Raw genomic sequence first — 20,400 nt, forward strand, 5'->3', positions numbered from 1 at the left:
TACATTAATAATATGTAAAACAATTCTGACTGTCACACAGTTGAAAATTAGAGAATATTGCATGGTGACTCTGTCCATATCCATGTGGAAAAGTACCTTTTCTTCCCGTGCCACCATCTTAGGAGAGGTACAGCAGAAAAGACATGCACTAAATTAGACCTTCCAAAGACATTGTATCTGCATTAGCTTTTAGATCTAAAATATCTCTTGGTTGCTACCACCGGTGTTACGATGTCACCAACCATGCCATTGCTAACATTCTTGCCATCTAACCCTGCTTGGAGCCTTGTCTTCAGTAGTACTTCCTCCAAAGCTATCACCCCACCAGTGGATAACAAAATTTGGAAAATATAATGAAAAGGGACTTTTCCCAACCAGGCTATATAAGAGTGTGCTGATCAAGTTGGTAGGATACAGGTAATGCATTTATTTTGACCACATTTCATTGTTTGACCAGTCTATCAAACAGATTTGTAAGATCTTTTATTTGCATGCTTAATATATATTTCTTTCCTTTTTTTTAGACATAGATTGTGCAGCTGGGTTAATTTGTTCATTGTAATTTCATGTATTGATTATTTTAATTCTCTTTTAATCAATATACCTAAATCTGATAGTTGCATGCTGCAGCCATTTCAAAATACTGCAGAGCACATCCTAATCGAAATCAAAGCCCCTTGATTTTATTAATCTAGTTTTAATGACCTTGCACTGTTTCCTTGTGGAATAGAGTATTATGTTTAGGGCTATTTGGTGCTTGATTTTCTGTCTTTCACGGCTTCTGTCAGTTTGTATCTCTGACTTTGTAACACAGTGCCTGCCACCCAGATTATTATATTCCTACCCTCACTATTTGATTGTTTCTTGATTTTTTCCTATGGCTAGCTGATCAGTGATGCACTCTCTCTTTTTTGCTTTATTCATAGAACTGGCTGCCTTTCCAGTTCAGTCTTTGTGATTCCTAGGAACAGATTACATTTTACAGGAAGACTCATTATGGAAATTATTTCTTTATTGTTGTAAAGCATGTTCCTTGTAAAATTATTTAATTAAAAAGCACCACATTTTTTATAAAAAAAAATTATAAAAGTGAATTTCACTAAAACAAAAACACGAAAAATAGGCATATTATACTTATGCAAAAAGCCATTTCCTTTGCAATAATTAGCAATACCAGCTAAGGAGAAGTAGAACATTACTGGTGGATATTTGTGTGGGAATAAAGCTTTCTCCTAAACTGAGTTTCTGCCTGTTGCATGACTCTGAAGTGAAGACACAATTTTTTGCTTATAATCTCAATTGTTTTCCATAAAAGTGATATCATAAGTGGATGCTGTTTGCAGTCAGAACTATTGTAAAGCTTTCATATACAGGAGCCATTGCAACACCTCAGTAGCAAGCGTGACAAAATCTTTTTAGATTATGAGCTCTTTGTCACAGGGTCCTTGGCATCTTTTGATTTGGAAAGCACTGCCCTAGCAAATTTGTAATTTCTACTGGAAATAATAATAGTAAGATATGAGAAGAGAGAAAATAAAGGAGAGCTCCTTGCAGATGAATTCCAAAGACTGCCATCTTTCCTTTTTAGGGTATATCTACATAGCAGCTAGAAGGGTGCTTCCCTCTATGGGTGAGCAGATGCGCTAGCTTTGCTTCAGCTAGTATGCCAAAAATATCAGTCTGGCCATGGCAGCGAGGAGGGTGGCACAGGCTAGCTGCCCAAGTACAAACCCACTGGACACCCTTGGTATGTATGTGGGTGGCCCTCCCACTGCTGTGTAAAACATACCCTTAGAGACCAAGGAGCTTTGATACAAATAAAAGCATTTTCTTTCAGACATCTTTCCCTGTTTACTATTTAAACAGATACTGCAACCAGGACCTCATGTTCTGTGATTCTGTGGCCGTGGAATGTACGAATCCATCCCTTGCTGCAGGATGGTGCTGTACAAGCCAATCATTCATTGAAATAAAACAAAACATGTCTAGCCCTTACCATTGTAAAGGAAACTTTCAAACATCGACTGAGCCTAAACAGAAGCAGTGATGATTTCCTGAGTCTGCAGACAGCCTGAAACAGTAGCTTTGAGCAAGGTGTAACCTGCCCAATTTATCTCTGTGGGGTGTTGATCTTGACATTTTCATAATTAGATTTCAAAATTAACATTGAATTCACTAATTTGTTTGTATTATGGTAGCATCTAGTGACCTAAACTGAGATAAGGACCTTATTGCACTGGGCGCTATACATAAACCTAAGAAGAGACTGTTCCTGTCCATAGACTTGACAGTCTAAATAAAGAAGACCAACAAAGGGTGGAGAAAGGAAGGATCAATATCCCAGTTTTAGAAGGGGAATGAGGCACAGAGAAAGGGGAAGATTTTAAGAGGCCCAAATGGAAGCTAGGTGTCCAATTCCCATTGATTTGCAATGGGAATTTGTGCCTTTGAAAAATCTCCCCCAAATGACTTGCCCAAGTTGACAGAGGTCACCTGTGACAGTGCTGGGACCTGAGTTCCAGCCTCCAAGACCTTCAGCACATGGGCTTATCCTGCAAACCCAAAGTACCTCCTGTACTTTCTCAGGTGCCAAAAAGCCTCTGTTGTCCCTGTGTCAGATGTTAAAATTTCAATTCCACCCCCTAAAAATGTCTCTAATACTGTTGTTTGTTTTCAGTGTAAAAATTTGCAGCATACAGAAAATGATAAATTATGGGACAGCATACAAAATTGAATTTAATTATCAAATTAAATAATTGGATACTGTTCTGACTATATTATTCATTTTCTTAGTTAATTCACTAAAAACCTCCAACTGTAGCTACGCTAGGGTACCACAATGCAGGGGTCCTGCTGCAGAATGAAGATCAATCTTGCTACAGAGTGTATGGGGTCTTGAGAATAGCTGGGAATCCCAAGTGTGACCCCGGTGAAATCCCATCAGCCCCATAGGGGAGGGGTCATAGAGTTTGACAGATATATTTTTAATCCCCTCTTTATATGCTTTTAATGTATTCTGTACTGTAGGGGCATTAAGTGGAAGGGAGATGTCTCTGTCTCCATTGGTTGGTGAGAAGGACATCTGAGCACTGTGTTCAGTCAATCCATAAGGTCTCTATCAGCCGGAAGTCAGCTGCATGCTCCTCTAGCCCAGTGCATTAATCAGCCCAACACTAGGCATCAAAAACACTTCCAGCTGATTCAGAAGACCAGGGTAATTTTAAATTAATCCTGCTGGTTTTGTTCTGTTGTATAAACTTGGAAATTGATATATTTAAATTAATTATACCCACTCTAGGAAGGAGAAGAGGTAAAACTTCCATCTGGTGTCATGACTTAGAGGATGTTTATCTGCATCACACAGACTCTCCAAGTAAGAGAGAGAGAGACAGTGACAAGTGGGACAGTTCTGTACATCTTTCTAGGTTTCCACTAGCAGAGTGTTGAGTATAATTTAAAACTATTCCTTTGGCTTTGCTGAAATGAGAGTTCTCAGGCTCATGACCCCTTGCTGGGCTTATCTAAAAGGGAGGCTGCATCTGATGGAATGCCCTGCCAAGTCATGACAAAGGTTCTGATTTTAGGTATCTATATTTTTAAATTCTGAGATGACCTAATCCTGTCTAACTGGGAACAAGCAGCATGAACCTTTTCAGTGTAGTAATATGTCATCCACATTATATTGGAGAATATGTCACAGTTTTCATCACAAACCTGTTGTTGTGGGTTATGACTTGGCCATAAATATTCAATACCATTAGAAACCTGATGGGTAAGGTTTCCATTTGGGAGCAATTTCATGGTCTTAATTTGATTCTAAGAGTTCCTCCCTGCAGTCTCTCTCTATTAAATGCTTCCAGCACAGTTTGGAGTACCTGGTTTCATCTAAACTGTGAGTGAAAGGTTCTTGACTTGCCCACACAGTATGACCCCAGGAAGAGGGAAAGCAGGGGAATGGTTATAAATGGGTTTAGAAAGTACCCTGTATTCTGTAATATGCTTACGACCAGCTTTTCCAAAGCTCTGTCCTGAGTTCTCAGCCCAGGATATGGTGAGGAGTATTGTGCTGGCTCCAACACTCAGTATATGGGGCTTTAATTTTTAATTCTACTTTCAGCCAGCTTGCAAGTGGTAGCCCGCAAATCTAGGCGAGGCAGTGGAGGGCTCTGTTAGATGCGCCATTGCATGAGACGTATCTTTTGGGAGATGGAAAGAGAAAGAGATTCTGAAATACTTTAACGCTGACTTTCAAGAAACGTTCTAACAAAAAAGCAGTCATTAAAGTCTGTTTTGTGCTCATAAGATTCAAAATCACCTATAGTAAAGAGACTTTCAGGTGGTCAGTTGATAATGCAGGCTGCTCTGAGGTGCTGTGTTTAATAACTCCCTTTCATACTGAATTTTTGCACTTTACAGTATGCTGCAGATTTAACTTTGTAGTAGGGCTCATAGTTCATTCTTACTGCTCATGTGCAGCTCCCACATTTCGGAATGTTGTTTTCTCTTCTCTTCTATTCTCTGAACAGGTGGTGACGGTGAGTTGTTGGTAGCAGCGACCCCTCTTCCCCCCCCCCCAAATCCGGTAGCATAGGGGGTACTGTCATTCTTTTGAGAATATTTTTTAACAGTACCATCTGCTGCTTTGTCTGTTCTTGTATTTGAGCCAGTTTCCTTACCAAGATCTGTCGGCTGTTTGAGAGCAACTTCACCTACTTGGTGATAGGGGAAATTTCTGTGTGGAATCTACTACATTGGCTCATAATCCAGTGAAATGCATCTTGTGGAAGGCAAGTAGCTGAAATATGTTTCAAAAAAACAGACAAACAAGAAAAACATTGACTGAGGGACAACTCCCCTCCCTAGAATACTCAGTAAAGATGATATAAGGAGCACCTGGCTTCTTGTAATCTTCCAAAGACTTTACATACAATGAGACTGCTTTTGGTTTGAAACTTTAGATATTGCTATTTTTGTTAAAGGTGAGTATTTTTACAAACTACCACTGGTGTAGAAAAAGAACAGGAGTGCCTAAGGTGCCACAAGTACTCCTTTTCTTTTTGCGGATACAGACTAACACGGCTGCTACTGTGAATAGTGTAGAAAAAGAAACCCCAAATACAAATCTGATGTCCAAAATAATACTACTGAGGAAAAAAAATACATTAAGTGTCAGGAATCAATCTCTATAGTTCATAATTAGACAAAGGTGAGGACAGGTAAAAGATACAGTAGAACCTCAGAGTTACGAACTGAGCAGTCAACCACACACCTCATTTGGAACTGGAAGTATGCAATCAGGCAGCAGCAGAGACCCTCTTCCCCTCCCTCCTCCCCCCCCAAAAAAGAAGGCAAATGCAATACAGTACTGTGTTAAACGTAAACTGTTAAAAAAAAAAAAAAAAAGGCTGAAAAGTTTTAAAAAAATTGACATAGTAAGGAAACTGTTTCTGTGCTTCTTTCATTTAAATTAAGATGATTAAAAGCAGCATTTTCTTCACAGTAAAGTTTCAAAGCTGTATTAAGTCAATGTTCAGTTGTAAACTTTTGAAAGAACAACCATAATGTTTTGTTCAGCATTATGAACATTTCAGAGTTACAAACAACCTCCATTCCTGAGGCATTTGTAACTCTGAGGTTCTACTGTATCTATAAAAATAGCCCAAGTACCTCAGCTCCTCATCAGATTTATTTTTCATTCATAGATTCACTTTTTCTTTAAAATGACCTCCATAAATTATTATGTTACTGGAGTGGGCCAGTGGACATTGAGAGCTAAATAATATCTATATAATAATTGACAAAGGAGGAGAGAGAGAAAAGGCAAACAGAGTCCATAAAAAGCAGTAAGTATCAAGTGAATGGTTCATGAAAATGTGTGGGTTTTGATGGTTTCTTCAAAAATGTCTGGTAGATGATCATCTTGTTCCAGAGAAAATTACATTTTTAAGTTTAGAAACCACTAAGGTTCATAAGTTTTTTCTCTGATTTTTATTCTAAATTTTGAGAAAAAACTAAGGTGAGTAATTTTGATTTTCCTCAGTAAAGTGTAGCTGATGAGTAGGGTGCTACCAAAGTCACAGTCCATTTTGGTCAATTTCACAGAGAATTTAAAAAACCATAAATTTCATGATTTCAGATATTTAAATCTGAAATTTCACTGTGTTGTAACTGTAGGGGTCCTGACCCAGATGGGAGTAGTGGGGGGGGGGTCACAAGGTTATTGTAGGGGGTGTCGTGATATTGCCACCCTTATTCTGTGCTGCTGCTGGTGGGGTGCTGCCTTCAGAGCTGGACAGCCGGAGAGTGGCAGCTGCTGGCCGGGAGCCCAGCTCTGAAGGCAGCGCCACTGGCGGCGGCAGCAGCAGCAGCAATGCAGAAGTAAGGATGGCAGGAATGGGACTGTCACCTTTCTGTGCTGTGGCTGGAGCTGGACAGCCAGAGAGTGGCGGCTGCTGGCCGGGAGCCCCGCTCTGAAGGCAGCGCCACTGGCGGCAGCAGCAGCAATGCAGAAGTAAGGATGGCAGGAATGGGACTGTCACCTTTCTGTGCTGCGGCTGGAGCTGGACAGCCGGAGAGTGGCTGCTGGCCGGGAGCCCAGCTCTGAAAGCAGCGTCACTGGCGGTAGCAGCAGCAGCAATGCAGAAGTAAGGATGGCAGGAATGGGACTGTCACCTTTCTGTGCTGCGGCTGGAGCTGGACAGCCGGAGAGTGGCTGCTGGCCGGGAGCCCAGCTCTGAAAGCAGCGTCACTGGCGGTAGCAGCAGCAGCAATGCAGAAGTAAGGATGGCAGGAATGGGACTGTCACCTTTCTGTGCTGCGGCTGGAGCTGGACAGCCGGAGAGTGGCTGCTGGCCAGGAGCCCAGCTCTGAAAGCAGCGTCACTGGCGGCAGCAGCAGCAGCAATGCAGAAGTAAGGATGGCAGGAATGGGACTGTCTTTCTGTGCTGCGGCTGGAGCTGGACAGCCAGAGAGTGGCGGCTGCTGGCCAGGAGCCCAGCTCTGAAAGCCGCACCACTGGCGGCAGCAGCAGCAATGCAGAAGTAAGGATGGCAGGAATGGGACGGTCACCTTTCTGTGCTGCGGCTGGAGCTGGACAGCCGGAGAGTGGCGGCTGGCTGCTGGCCGGGAGCCCAGCTCTGAAGGCAGTGCCACTGGCGGCAGCAGCAGCAATGCAGAAGTAAGGATGGCCTGGTGTGGTATTGCTGCCCTTGCTTCTGTGCTGCTGCCTTCAGAGCTGGGCGCCTGGCCGGCAGCTGCCGCTTTCCAGCCAGCTCTGAAGGCAGCACAGAAGTAAGAGTGGCAATACTAAGCCCCTCCTGCCATAACCTTGCAACCCAACTGTCAGTGCCTCTTGGGTTGGGACCCCCATTTTGAGAGACGCTGGCCTCCCCTGTGAAAGCTCTATAGCAGAGGTGGAAGTTAATATGCGGCTGCTTGTATAACACCAACTCCGGGGCTGGAGCTACAGGCGCCAACTTTCCAATGTGCCGGGGGGGCTCATATGTCAACCCTTGGCTCTGCCACAGGGGCTGCCCGCACTCCATCCCTTCCAACCCCCTCCCCTGAGCCTGCCGTGCCCTCACTCCCCCCCCCCCCCGCCCCAGCCTCCTGCACGCCAGGAAACAGCTGATGAGGGAGGAAGGGGGCTGATTGGTGGGGCTGCCAGTGGGTAGGAGGCTCTGGGAGTAGGGGGAGCTCGGGGGGGCTGCTGACATATTACTGTGGCTCTTTGGTAATGTGCATTGGTAAATTCTGGCTCCTTCTCAGGCTCAGGTTGGCCACCCCTGCTGTATAATATAGGATAAAAGTACACCAAAGACCAGATTTCACAGTCTGTGATGTGTTTTTCATGTCTGGGAATTTGGTAGGGCCCTACTGACGAGGCCTTAGGCTTGCATGCAGAGAAGAAGGACTAGCACATGTGGGGTGCAGTATAAGAACTGTCAGTGCTGTGAGATCTTTGTACATAGTGGTAGAATGTTAACACGCTAGAGCGAATTACTTTACAAGACGATTTTTTTTATAGTGCAAATATACTTCAACTTGCAAAATGTGCATTTTCAAGAAATGTAAGTGGAAGTAAAGCAGGATTTAAACTCTGTCAGGGATTTAAATACACAACCGTCTGAATAGCAGATTGAAGTTTGAGCAAGTAAAATGTCTCATTTCACAAGCACCATTCTTCAATTTATGTCTTGTTTTATTTACACTTTTGCTGCTGCTGCTGCTTTCTATTTTTATTCACAATCCAAATTCAGCAAAATACTATTTCTTCTTTGCTGAAGTTTGGTAACTCATTTTTTTAAAAGCATATTTAGTAGAATATGAAAGTGAGTTACAAGCTGTAGCAAAAGCACTCTGCTGAGGTTGGATATTGGGTATGGAAAATCATCCCATTCTGGAGCTATGAGCAGTACATTTGCAAAAGATGGAAGTGCAGCAGAAAAGCATCAGAACAGTTTTCTATATTGCTAAAAGCAGTGCTCACATGCATACAATATCACTTGATCAATCACTCTCTGGAATCTTGTCAAGCGTGGCTGGTTGGCACTTAAGCCTGAAATCTCTGCTTAGCTTCCTTTGGCTGTTGTGTTTGTTCACTTCCCAGAGGTTTGGAGCAGCAGTAGAGTACTGCAGAGTTTCCCTTGTCACCGACTCTTTGGCATTGTTTCAAAGAGCAGCACAGGGTTTGAGAGGATGGAAACTTGAGAAACACTCGTAGACTTTGGAAAGCTGATGCACTCAAAGGTGACTTATCTGTGGAGCATTCCTAAACAGTAGAGTCTTTACCAAGTAAAGTTTGGGAGCAAATGTTTTGTGCTACTGTAAACAAAGTAAAGCTAAATTTAATTTTATTATTTACTATTGTTCAAGGGACACCAACCTGAAATCCAGTCAGCTTAAAAAAATGATTTAAAAAAGGTTTGGGTACTGTACCTGAGTTGTCTTGGCAATTTTTATGGTTTTACAGTCACGTTTTCCTGTTTTTAAAATGTTTCCCTTCTTTTGCTGTGTGGAAGATCCACTCAAAAAGTAGGAATAGATTATGAATTTTCTTAGATCTTGAAATCAGTAGGCTAATTTCAGTTTTGTCTTAAACCCTTCATGCTGGTTACAATGCATGCATTGGATTTAATTTTAGCACAACTTTTCTAAATCCCAGTAGTTCAACAATCCTAATGAAGCTTTGATTTCCAGTAAATACAACGAACAGTGACAGAAAATAACCACCTTCTTGGTGCTCTTGAATTTTCATTCCATCAGTAGACATCAGTATTCAGTTCTCAGAGTGGTCGCATAGCATTTTTCACTTTTCATCACAAATGTTTATGTAAACAGTTTGCATTACACTGTGAACATAGTGTGTGCTGCTTTAAAAAGAGATAAAAGATTAGAGCCATCCTTTCTAAGTCTTGAAATGCAGACTCATAATCAGTGTTTCTCAGATGCGGCCACCAGGGGCTTTTCCTGCGCCCACAGCCTCCTGAGAGGTTATTGGGGGGTGGGGGGGGGGGCTAGGGGGCAGCGGCCCCTCCCCTGGAGCTGCCAGAAGAGCTTGGGTCTTGCCCCTTTCTGGAGCCACAAATGCTGGAGGAGCAGACAGCCGGTGTGAGTTCCCCATCTTCCTGGGGGCAGTGGGGCTTAGGCTTCTGGCTTCAGCTCTGGGGTGATGGGTGGCAGGATGTGGCCACGTGATAGCAGGCTCTGACCGCAGGGCTTCTGGCTCCTCACTCCCCTCATCGCCCTTGACCCCCGCTGTCACCCCAGACCCCCTCACCTATTCACCCCATCACCCCTGCTGCCTCCCTACTCATCCGCATCCAAGGCTTAATTTGGTCCCCGGCTTGACAGGGCTGGGTAAGTCTGCTGTGAGAAGTGATATTTATATGTTTGTTAATATCATCTTTCACTGCTTCCCAGCTAGGTAACAAGTCTGCTGCTGTGAAAAGTAATATTAACAAACGTACAAATATCCCTTTTCACAGAAAGAGACTTACTAGCCAGCAGGTCTTTAAAAAAAGAAAAAAGAAAAAGAAGAAAGAAAAAGAAACGACAACAACAAAAAAGACAAGAAGGCACCTTATTTGTGTTTTTATTCTGTTTAGGTCCAGTAAAGAATAGAGACAACTGAACATTATTTTTATTATTGAGTCTGCAAAAAAAACAAACCTAACATGCAAAAAAAACAAACCTAAATTACTATCATTTGGACACATGTATGTAAATATTTATTTGTTTTTCCTAAAGTTAATTAAGGATTTTAGGAAAAATTGTCATAGCAGCCACCAACAACAGACTCTGAGGCCACAAAAATTTGTTGTGAGAACCCCCCTAGATGAAGGGTGAAACACACCATCTTGAGGCCTTCAAACACACTGCCATTTTCCATGCATTTCCAGTATAGATAACTCAGCAAAACAATTGAGTATCTGCACAGATTTAAAAAAGAATTTACTTCCATACACATGCTCCTGCTGTATTTTGATTTCTGTAAACATCCAACCACTGAGTTTCTCTCTCACAAATTGACTTAGAAAGTTAATTTTAATCTCATATACTTGATGGTCTATTGGAAGTGGTATATTTCACATAAGATGGGACACTGTTTGACATAGTAGCAGGAGAAGATTCCCAAAGCCCTTTTCCACTGAGGCATCTGTGTGAGAGAGACAAGGATCTGATTATCCCCTTCACAACTGTGGGACTGATGACACAATTATTTGTATGAATGCAACAGCAGCCAGCCAAAAGGAGTGATTCTCAGGCCGGGCCTAAGTGGCCTAGAGAGGAAAAGGTTTAACCCCTCCTAAGCATATCCTGAAATGCTATCTTCTTCAAGCACTCCTATTGATCATAAGAATCAAGCTCATCCAATCAGGGAACAGAACCAATAGCATGTGACTTATACAATCAGTGATGACCGGCTAACACAGCTCAAAATTAGGTTGTTTTCAAATATTTCAGAAGTGGAGGTGAACTTCTAGCTCAGTTTCATAGAAAAGATGAATTACAAAATTGAAGGGACACAGTCAATTCTGAGGAAATAAAAATCCCTCTTATGTCTGAAACTGTTCTTCCTGCTTCTGTTATGTGTAACATCTTAAATATTTTATCTGCTGTTATAACAGTCTGTTGTTCAGTTTGTTTATTTTGTGCCTCTGACAATGCTTTGCCATTTCTCTGCATAATCACTCAGTTTCCTGCTTTGTTTGTGGGAGCCTTTTCATACAGCAGAAGGGTGGGAAAACATTTTAAAATGGAAAAAAAATGTATTTAAGTTGTAAAACATATGTAAAGGAGTAGTAGTCCTTCAGCCTACATACACTGACCATATTCGTGCTAGAAAATTGTTTTGCTTGTCTCACCCAGGGAACGATTAGTGTTGGAATAGATGCCACTGACCTGTTTGATCGTTATGATGAAGAGTATGAAGATGTGCCAGGGAGCAGCTTTCCCCAGATCGAAATTAACAAAATGCACATATCCCAGTCCATTGAGGTAAAGTGAAATTAATACCAGCCCAAGTATAAAGAAGGTTCTGAGTTAATGAGGCATAACAGCACACAGCACCACAAAATGGAACCCTGCTTGTGGGGGGTTCTCATCTTTCTTTATGAAGGGGAGGGACGCAGTTACCTACTCTAGGGGACTGGGGCATAGAGATTCAGTTACAGCGGGGTCATGTGCTGACAAGATCTCATACATTTTTGAGGACACAAATGCAGAGGTTTGTCTCCAGTTTGCGTGCTACAAAGGCTCTGCCTCCACTGTTAGCAAGTTTCCTTATCTAGGGATAGACTGGTTGCTGGGCTAAACATTTATTTCTCAAACACATTTTCAACGCGATGTTTAAAATGTAAACACAAATTCCAAGGACAAACACTGGGCTTTGTATTTAAGAATGTGCTCCAGTGTGGGTCCTGTCCCCTGCCTTCCCAGGAGTTAATACCTGGTAGTCTCACAAGTACTTTCACCTTGTTACCTGAAACTGGATTCATAGAGTTGGTTGATTTGCCTGGCAGTTCCTGAAGGCTTCAGAACCCAAATCCAAAGCAACAGGAGCATGAGTCGTCAAAGACTTCTGTTTCACTTCTGACATGAGTAAAAAGGACACAGTGGTTCAGTACTGACCAGTAGGAAGAGTGCCACATGCTGAATTATCATGATTACCTGCTGCTGCACTCAGATGCTCCTTAAAGGTCTCCCAGTGAGGTATTAATCCAGTGTGACCCTGTATAACTTGCGAGATCTGACAGGATTGCAGACCTAGGTGTAGGTCTAGGTGTTGTAAGTATGTTTTCATAAATGTGCAAATAATGTTGTTTTGTGCTGGAATAGTGTCACTTGTCTGTATGCTGCACTCTTGCTTTGTAAAGTTTGACTGTAGAACTTAGTCTGGTGGCCACACACAGTTCAAATGCCCAGGAACAGGAATTGAGAGAAAGGTTAGCACTGTTTGGATAATTACATGTCCCTGTATGTTTACAAACTCTCCAGTCGTGCAGTTTTGGCTATGTCCTTGCAATACGTTCATTGGGTTTTTGTAATTGAGGTTGCTAATACCTCAGATTAATCCAATAACAATACATTTATTTTCCAGGCTCCACTGACTGCCACAGACACAGCGATACTCTCTGGCAGCCTCTCCACCCAGAATGGGAATGGAGGCGGATCAATTAACCTTGCTCTTAGACGGGTCACATCCCCCAAGGGATGGGGAGAGGTACGAGCATCAACTGCGTGTTTTTTTTTTTTTTCTTCCCACCAGTCTATTTCTAGCCAGTTGTATGAGTTCTTTATCCCAATTTATGCAGTAAGTTGTAAACCAAAATGAAGAAGCTGTGCTGGAGTTTGAGAAATCTTGGTTGATTGGTTGGTTATTCAGAGCACTGGATGGCTACTCGCCTGAGACCGCAGACCAGGTTTTTGTTGTTCACATGAAGCTATAGGGAAAACTAACTTAACTCCAGTCAAGTGTGATATAAATAGCTGCAAGCCCCATGTTGTCAGTTATCGGCTCTCCCTCTGTGAGAACAGAAGTTAAATATTACTGAGGAAAATGGCTTTGATAAGAGGGGTCTCTGAGCAGAGGGTGTGGCGGCAGCAGTTTCAGCTGAAGATGGCTGCATTCCTTCCTGATCTTTCAGGGCATTTACGTGGCTTGGTTACATCCACTAGGTCAGTTTGATTAGCAGGGTCTGATTTGTTTAGTCAAGAAAATTGTTTAAATCTGCTTATCAAAGGTAAATGCACTCTCACAGGAAAATGATAAAAAGACCAAACTACTATATCACCTTGGGGTGAACACTTTTTGCAAAATGATCACTCCACATCTGACCTCTGTCTTCATCCTCAATGGAAACCTGCATAATACCTTCAAAAGAGGAGCCTGGGAGCTTAAATTCATATTTTGTTTGATCCTAAAAATCATGGTCTTAATAAAAAGACACTGGATTTATGACTTCTTACAACAATCTGTAACCCACTAGCCCCCTTTTTTTGTCCTGTGACTGCAGGGGTATTGGCTACTGCACCTTAAATGGCCCTTTAGAATATGTGTTTATTACTTATGCTATACAAACTGTTCCACCTTGTATTTAGTTGTGACACTCTGAGTACCTTTCCCAGACCTGAAGAAGAGCTCCGTGTAGCTCAAAAGCGTCTCTCTTTCACCAACAGAAGTAGATCCAGTACAAGATATTACCTCACCCTCCTTGTCTCTCTAATATCCTGGGACCAACAGAGCTACAACATTGCAGATATCAAAGATGCTGGCTGTTCTGGAGAAATAGTGTCACGGTTTTATGGTAACTGCAGCTGTATTTTCCCCTCTGTGGTCCCTCAAGGGCACCCATGTAAAGGTTTCTTGCTCCCCACCAGCACTTCTCCTGGGTCCGGACCTGTGTGTCACTCCTTTCTGACCAGTGTTTTAAGACTGCCCAGCTCACTGATGCACACTGTGGATATCCCCAGCAAGCCAGACTGCCTAAATGGCCAGCGTCTGTCCTCTGAGTGCTCTGATCGGTGTATTGCGAGCAGTTACAAATGACCACTAACCTCCTTCTAACCAAGTACATTTATTTTGAAGGTAAAAGCATTACAGCAAAAGCATCTAAAAACAATCAAAGAACCTACATGTGTGCTAAACAACTTACCCCCGAGGGCACCCCCAACTCCAAGGGCTCTAGTAGGTGTCAGTCCTTCAAACCCCACAAGTTGTGGTTACAAATTCATATCAGTCTTTAGATCAGCAACCAGAACCCAGAGTGGGCAGCTCAGTGTTTCTTTATACAGCTTAGGATCTCTAGTACGCAGGAACAGGTAATCACCAGTTGATGGCCCTCTCCTCGGGTGTAGCTTCCAAAGGCGGAGTTTCTTTGCTTGTCTGGCACATTTCATTAAAGTCCTTTGAACTCTTTACAATTCCCATGTCTCTCATCTGTCACAGAAAGGTTGAGGGATTTTAGTTTATTTAATCTTCCATCTTTACAAATTCCCACCTGTACAAAATCCAAGAGTCCTTCCTGTTGCATGTTCCAAGAGCTATGAGACATCAAGATCTAATACCCAGTGACCTTACTCCTCTTTCCTTTTCAGAAGGTGAGGAAGACAAACTGAGACAAATCCAGTACCTTAAATGTGTTTAAAATTAGGGGAACAGACTCCACCTTGTGGTTCTCCATGTCCTAGAAAATCTGTGATAAGCAGCACATGTAGGAATCCCAAAGCGATAGCTGTAGTGCCCAGTATGACATAAGGGTCCAGTTGTATGGGATGGCATCTTTTCATTCACATGCAGAGCCTCCTCCCATCTATCTCCATTTCCCTTGGGATTTATTTGGAAAATGAGTTTGTACTTGAAGTGTTTGTCTCTGGTCACTGAACTCTGAATCTGATGGAAAACAAATGACTGTAAATAAATGTCTAATAAACCTACTTACGAGAACAAGAACTCAGGGAACAAGAACTGATTCTGGAATTTCTCCCTATTGAAAGGTAGCCAGTTTAACAACTGTTTCTGCCGATGAGACTGAACAGTGCCAAATTAACATTGAATTGCAGCCTTGAAAGTCACCCAGACTAATAAATGAAACAGCAAGAGCATTCTACAGACTGCAACACTGTGCTGTAACAGATGTGCTGACGGGGTTTAACGTGAAACTCTCCTGAGAACTCCCTCCAGTCATCTGTGAGATCTATAAACAATGCAGTGGAACAAAATGCAAATACAAAGAAATAAGCATTGAAGCCAAGGACTTGCATCTTCAGAGGGCAGCAGCCTGGTTCTTGGATGACATCACATATTGCAGGGAATCCTCCTGCTTCTAGCCCCTCTTCACAAGTTTAGGAATGAGGTCCTTTGGCTGACGGCAGAAGAAAAATGAAGTTGGAATGAAAGTGAATGACAATAGATCAGCCCCTTTAAAGAAGGTGCTCGTAGCTGGGGGTTCTGCAATGGAATGTTACCTCTTTTTTTTAGTGAGCGCTTCCCTATACTAGCACTGAGGATGTTGGAGTGAGTGGAACTCGGAGGTAGGTCTCCCTTCTCTGAGGTGGTGCCTCCATCAGGTTGCTCCCAAACCATCTTCACTTTCCGAGAGGATCTTGAGCAGCTTCTGTGCACATTGCAGGGCCTGTGTTCCTGCTTGGAGATCTGGCTTAGAACGTACGGTTTGAAGGTTTTTAACACGTTTGTGTTCCTCCCTTTTTCTTGTCCCTGCAGCTCTTCTTCTAGCTGGTGGTGGCGATGTTGGCACTTGGGGATGTCTACATAGCTCCTGGCAGCAAGTCTCCCAGCCTGGGGTAATTGGCTTGGGCTTGCACTAGGGCTCAAAAAATAGTTGTGTAGACAGTGCTTTGAAGCCCACCCTCTCAGAGTCGAAGCCACAGCTTCAAAGCACTGTCTGCACAGCTATTTTTTGAGCCCTAGTGCACCCCAGGTTGGGAGACCTGTCAGTCTTATCCAGGGAGTGCCACCTGGCATAAAACCTAGATTCAAGTAAGCAGGGGGAGTGAATAGCTGTTTCTAAACTGTCACCAGTAGAGCACCATTAGTTTAGAGATGCAGCCAGCTGCTTCTCTCGAGTGCCCAGCCTTCATGAGTCGCTATAGGAAGCGCTGTGTTTTCAGGATGCTGAACTGCAAAGTGAGGCCTAGATTCATAAGCAGTGTCATGGAGTTTGCTTAGAAACGAAAGCACACGTGTCCTGGAATTGGAGTTTCTCAAAACTAAAATGCTAATTCCAAATGCAGGTTTATGTGGTGGAAGTTAATGGACTGCCAGATTGGGAGTCTGTGAGGGTTGCTGTAACACAAGGCACTGCATGTAGGTGCCCAAAAGGCAAGTTTGCCATATGGAGTAATGTATTAAGCATGGTACTGGGAGACAGGACTTCTGAGCTGTTACCATGGCTCTGCGACTTACTTGCTGTGCAGCCATGGGAAAATCACTTTCCCCCCTTGGTGTATGACTGCCTGCTTGCACTACTGAAACAATGCCTGCCTAGCTACCTCCTGGAGTGTGTCAGAATTGATTTAGTTTGCACAGCTCTAAGATGGTGAAGCGCCAGCTGTGAATAATCGTGTGCACTCACTTCTCCATTTGGGCACAAGGGGAAGGACAGCTGGAGGGACAAATCTATACGAAGCTCAAGGGAATGCTGGCTTGACCAGTTTGGGTGAATCTGTGCATATATATTGTGAGTTTCAGTGGCCATTCATGTGGAATGCCACCCATAGCTTCTAGAAGATGCACAGTGTACGTTAGAAGTCACAAACCCTAGGGTTGGGTTGGCTGGCTTCAGATGGCATAAAGTCTATGTTTTTGTTACAATTTATTTAAGATGAAGTGTACATCAGGACGCTGGACCATTATCTTAAATGACACAAAAAGTTCCCAGTTTTTTGATACCTTTCCATGCAAATTGTGCCCATGTGATCTAGCTTGTAGCAATAACATTTGATGACCCAAAGTGGTTCAAAAGAAAATACCTAAGAAATATTTAATCTGGGCTACAAACTCACTGTCCTGTCTCTGAAATACCAGCTTCCTCTAGAATCCCAAGATCCATATGTTGTTTTACAGCATTTTGTCATATACTAATCCTATAATGCAGCATTAGAGACAATGATGCTGTGACCGGGGGCCCAGTGAGGACTAGCTGTGGTCACTCAATTAGGGTGAGCTGCAAAGAATGGGGCAGACAATCCCCCTAAGGCTGGCGGATATTCCAATACTTAGATGTACTACAATGGCATAAAACAGCTTCTTTATTACCTTACTAGTTACTTAGAAGTCTAAACAACAGAGTTCCCTTAAAGTGATCCAGCCTCAGGCTTCCATCCAGGTACCCAAGTCAAATATGATGAAGATTCCTGAAAATTTTATTTCATCATATAAAAGAAAAGGCTCAAACAAAAGAGAGAGAGTGGTTAAAAGATCAATATGCGTACAGACCTGAGTTCAGTTAACTGAGGTTTAGATTCATAGCAGAGATGGTGAGCTGCTTTGTTGTTGCAAAGCGTTCCTTTAGAATTCAGTTCAGAGGTTTGTGACGAAGTGGGAATGTTCTTAATGTTTTCCCTGAGTGCTGGGTGGGTGCCTCAGTTTCCCCTATGCATTTCTTGAGTGTCTAGGGGTGTGTGACTGTTGCAGAGCCCTAGGAGGCCAGTGTGATCCTGTCTGCACAGAGAATGGCCAACACACTGTCTCCTGGCAACTAATGGCCTGGGCCCCTCCTCTGCAAAGGTGCCAACTAAAGGTGTTAAAGAACAAAGAGATCAGGTGACTTCCTGGCCTGGGAAAGAGACAAAAGGAGAGGAGGAGCTGGAAAGTTTTCAGTTTGGAGCTGGCTGGGAAAATGGAGGGGAGGCCAGACAGACCTTCTGGCCTCCCCTGCCCCCACAAGAGGGACCTGACTGAGGGGATCCTGTTGTCTGTACCTGCAAGACCTGTCTTGGACTGTGTTCCTGTCATCCTGTTCTACTATCTGGCTGAGAGTCATGGTGAATCGCGAGAAGCCAGGGATACAGGGCCTTGTCTCCCCCAACTCCGTGACAAGGTTATAGACTAATTCCAAATATCACACTGAGGACTTCAATCTTGCTACTCAAACTTCCCCTGATGAAACTGAAGCAGATCTGAGATGACAGAATCAGGACCCAAGGATCTTTTATACAATTTCATGTTCTCTCTGACAAGTTGGGAGTTCCTCCGGGAAGAAAAGGTAATTAGGATTACTTTTGAAGGAGGTTGATCACTGGTACTTAGCTATAGAATTAACATAATGCAATTTTGCTTGTTCCTCCACCATTCACAGTACATGTCAAAGAGAGAGGAATACCGAGATATCCCATGTTTACAATTAATTTAAATGCTAGGATATTCTTTTGATCGCTGAACTATCAGTATACAGCATAGACAGGGACTGTTGATTACATTGTGGACCCTACTCATACATATATAAATGCACAAACATTATCCCTCCACAGGTATTGAGGGTTATTTATTTTGCAGGCTGTTTAATCCTCCTAGCCATGCATCACAGGTGCTAAGAAACTGTAAGGGGGTGTCTCTCTCAGAACCTCCAGATCAGACAGTGGCGGGGGGTAGGAATGGGATGTGGAGTCTTCCAGCTCTTGATCACCCATTCCAATCTGGCCTGGGTTGTAATGATCACCATCTACCTGTTAGTCTATAAGGTGCCACAGGATTCTTTGCTGCTTTTACAGATCCAGACTAACACGGCTACCCCTCTGATACCATCTACCTGCTGTTCAGTGAGTTGGAGGTCTCAGTTACTGGAGTATGAAAATATCTCTAACCTGTAAACATCAAAATTTAAAAAAGAAAAGAGTTCTCTCAAGGCCAAACGATTGCTTGTTCTCATGTCGTTTCTTAGTGATTGGAGCAGCCAGTGCTCTGATGATAATGCTCTGACTATATAATTGGCAGATTGTTTTGCTATTGTCATTGAGAATATACACATTGAGATCTTTTGTGTTCCTGAGCATAACACTAATAGAAAAGACAGATTGCTAACGTGAACAGACATGAATGATTTATGCTATGTTGAGGTATTTAATGTGTCTATAGGGTAAGGCAGTGGTAAATAGAATAGACAATACTGTACAACTACTGGGAAAGATGTTCCCTTCTAACTGTTTTGTCTCTTATATTTAAACAGTTAGAGTTTGGAGCTGGAGACCTTCAGGGACCTCTATTTGGTCTGAAGATATTTCGGAATCTTACACCAAGATGGTAAATATAAGAAACAGCTACTACTTTATATCTCTGGGTACGTCTACGCTACGGGATTATTCCGATTTTACATAAACTGGTTTTGTAAAACAGATTATATAAAGTCAAGTGCACGCGGCCACACTAAGCACAGTAATTTGGCGGTTTGCGTCCATGTACCGAGGCTAGCATTGATTTCCAGAGCATTGCACTGTGGGTAGCTATCCTGTAGTTTTCCCATAGTTCCTGCAGTCTCCCCCGCCCCTTGGAATTCTGGGTTGAGATCCCAGTGCCTGATGGGGCAAAAATCATTGTCGCGGGTGGTTCTGGGTACAGCCTCACCCCTCCCTCCGTGAAAGCAGCAGACAACCGTTTCGCGCCTTTTTTCCTGGGTGAACTGTGCAAACGCCATAGCACAGCAAGCATGGACCCTGCTCAGATCAATACCGCAATCGTGGACATCGTAAACACCTCGCGCATTCTCGTGCAGTCTGTGCTGAACCAGGACCTGCAAAGCCAGGCGAGGAGGCGGCGGCTACGGCAGCACGGCGCCGAGAGTGATGAGGACATGAACACAAGAATTCGCTCAAACTGCGGGCCCCTGCGCTTTGGAGATCCTGCTGGTAATGGGGCAGGTTCTACCCATTGAACGCCGATTTTGGGCCTGGAAAACAAGCACAGACTGGTGAGACCGCATAGTTTTGCAGGTGTGGGACGATTCACAGTGGCTGCAAAACTTTCGCATGCGTAAGGGCACTTTCATGGAACTTTGTGACTTGCTTTCCCCTGCCCTGAAACACCAGAATACCAAGATGAGAGCAGCCCTCACAGTGGAGAAGCGAGTGGCAATAGCCCTCTGGAAGCTTGCAACGCCAGACAGCTACCGATCAGTTGGGAATCAATTTGGAGTGGGAAAATCTACTGTGGGGGCTGCTGTGTTGAAAGTAGCCAAAGCAATCATTAAGCTGCTGCTACGAAAGGTTGTGACTCTGGGAAACGTGCAGGTCATAGTGGATGGCTTTGCTGCAATGGGATTCCCTAACTGTGGGGGGGCGATAGATGGAACCCATATCCCTATCATGGCACCAGGGCACCCAATACATAAACCACAAGGGGTACTTTTCAATGGTGCTGCAAGCACTGGTGGATCACAAGGGACA

At 43.4% G+C, this 20,400-nt stretch overlaps 1 protein-coding gene across 1 annotated transcript in view; it reads left to right on the top strand.

Annotated features, from left to right (window-relative positions):
- The window catches only part of DNAJC11 (DnaJ heat shock protein family (Hsp40) member C11), a 69,669-nt gene that overhangs the window by 29,565 nt on the left and 19,704 nt on the right, over window positions 1-20,400 (top strand). Inside the window, exons 5-7 of the mRNA XM_050931606.1 lie at window positions 11,371-11,499; window positions 12,602-12,724; window positions 19,188-19,261. Coding sequence (XP_050787563.1) covers window positions 11,371-11,499; window positions 12,602-12,724; window positions 19,188-19,261 — 326 coding nt within the window. The remainder of the gene's footprint in view (window positions 1-11,370; window positions 11,500-12,601; window positions 12,725-19,187; window positions 19,262-20,400) is intronic.

Source organism: Gopherus flavomarginatus, chromosome 21 (assembly GCF_025201925.1).
Source record: "Gopherus flavomarginatus isolate rGopFla2 chromosome 21, rGopFla2.mat.asm, whole genome shotgun sequence".
In the NCBI taxonomy this organism is placed as follows: Eukaryota; Metazoa; Chordata; order Testudines; family Testudinidae; genus Gopherus; species Gopherus flavomarginatus.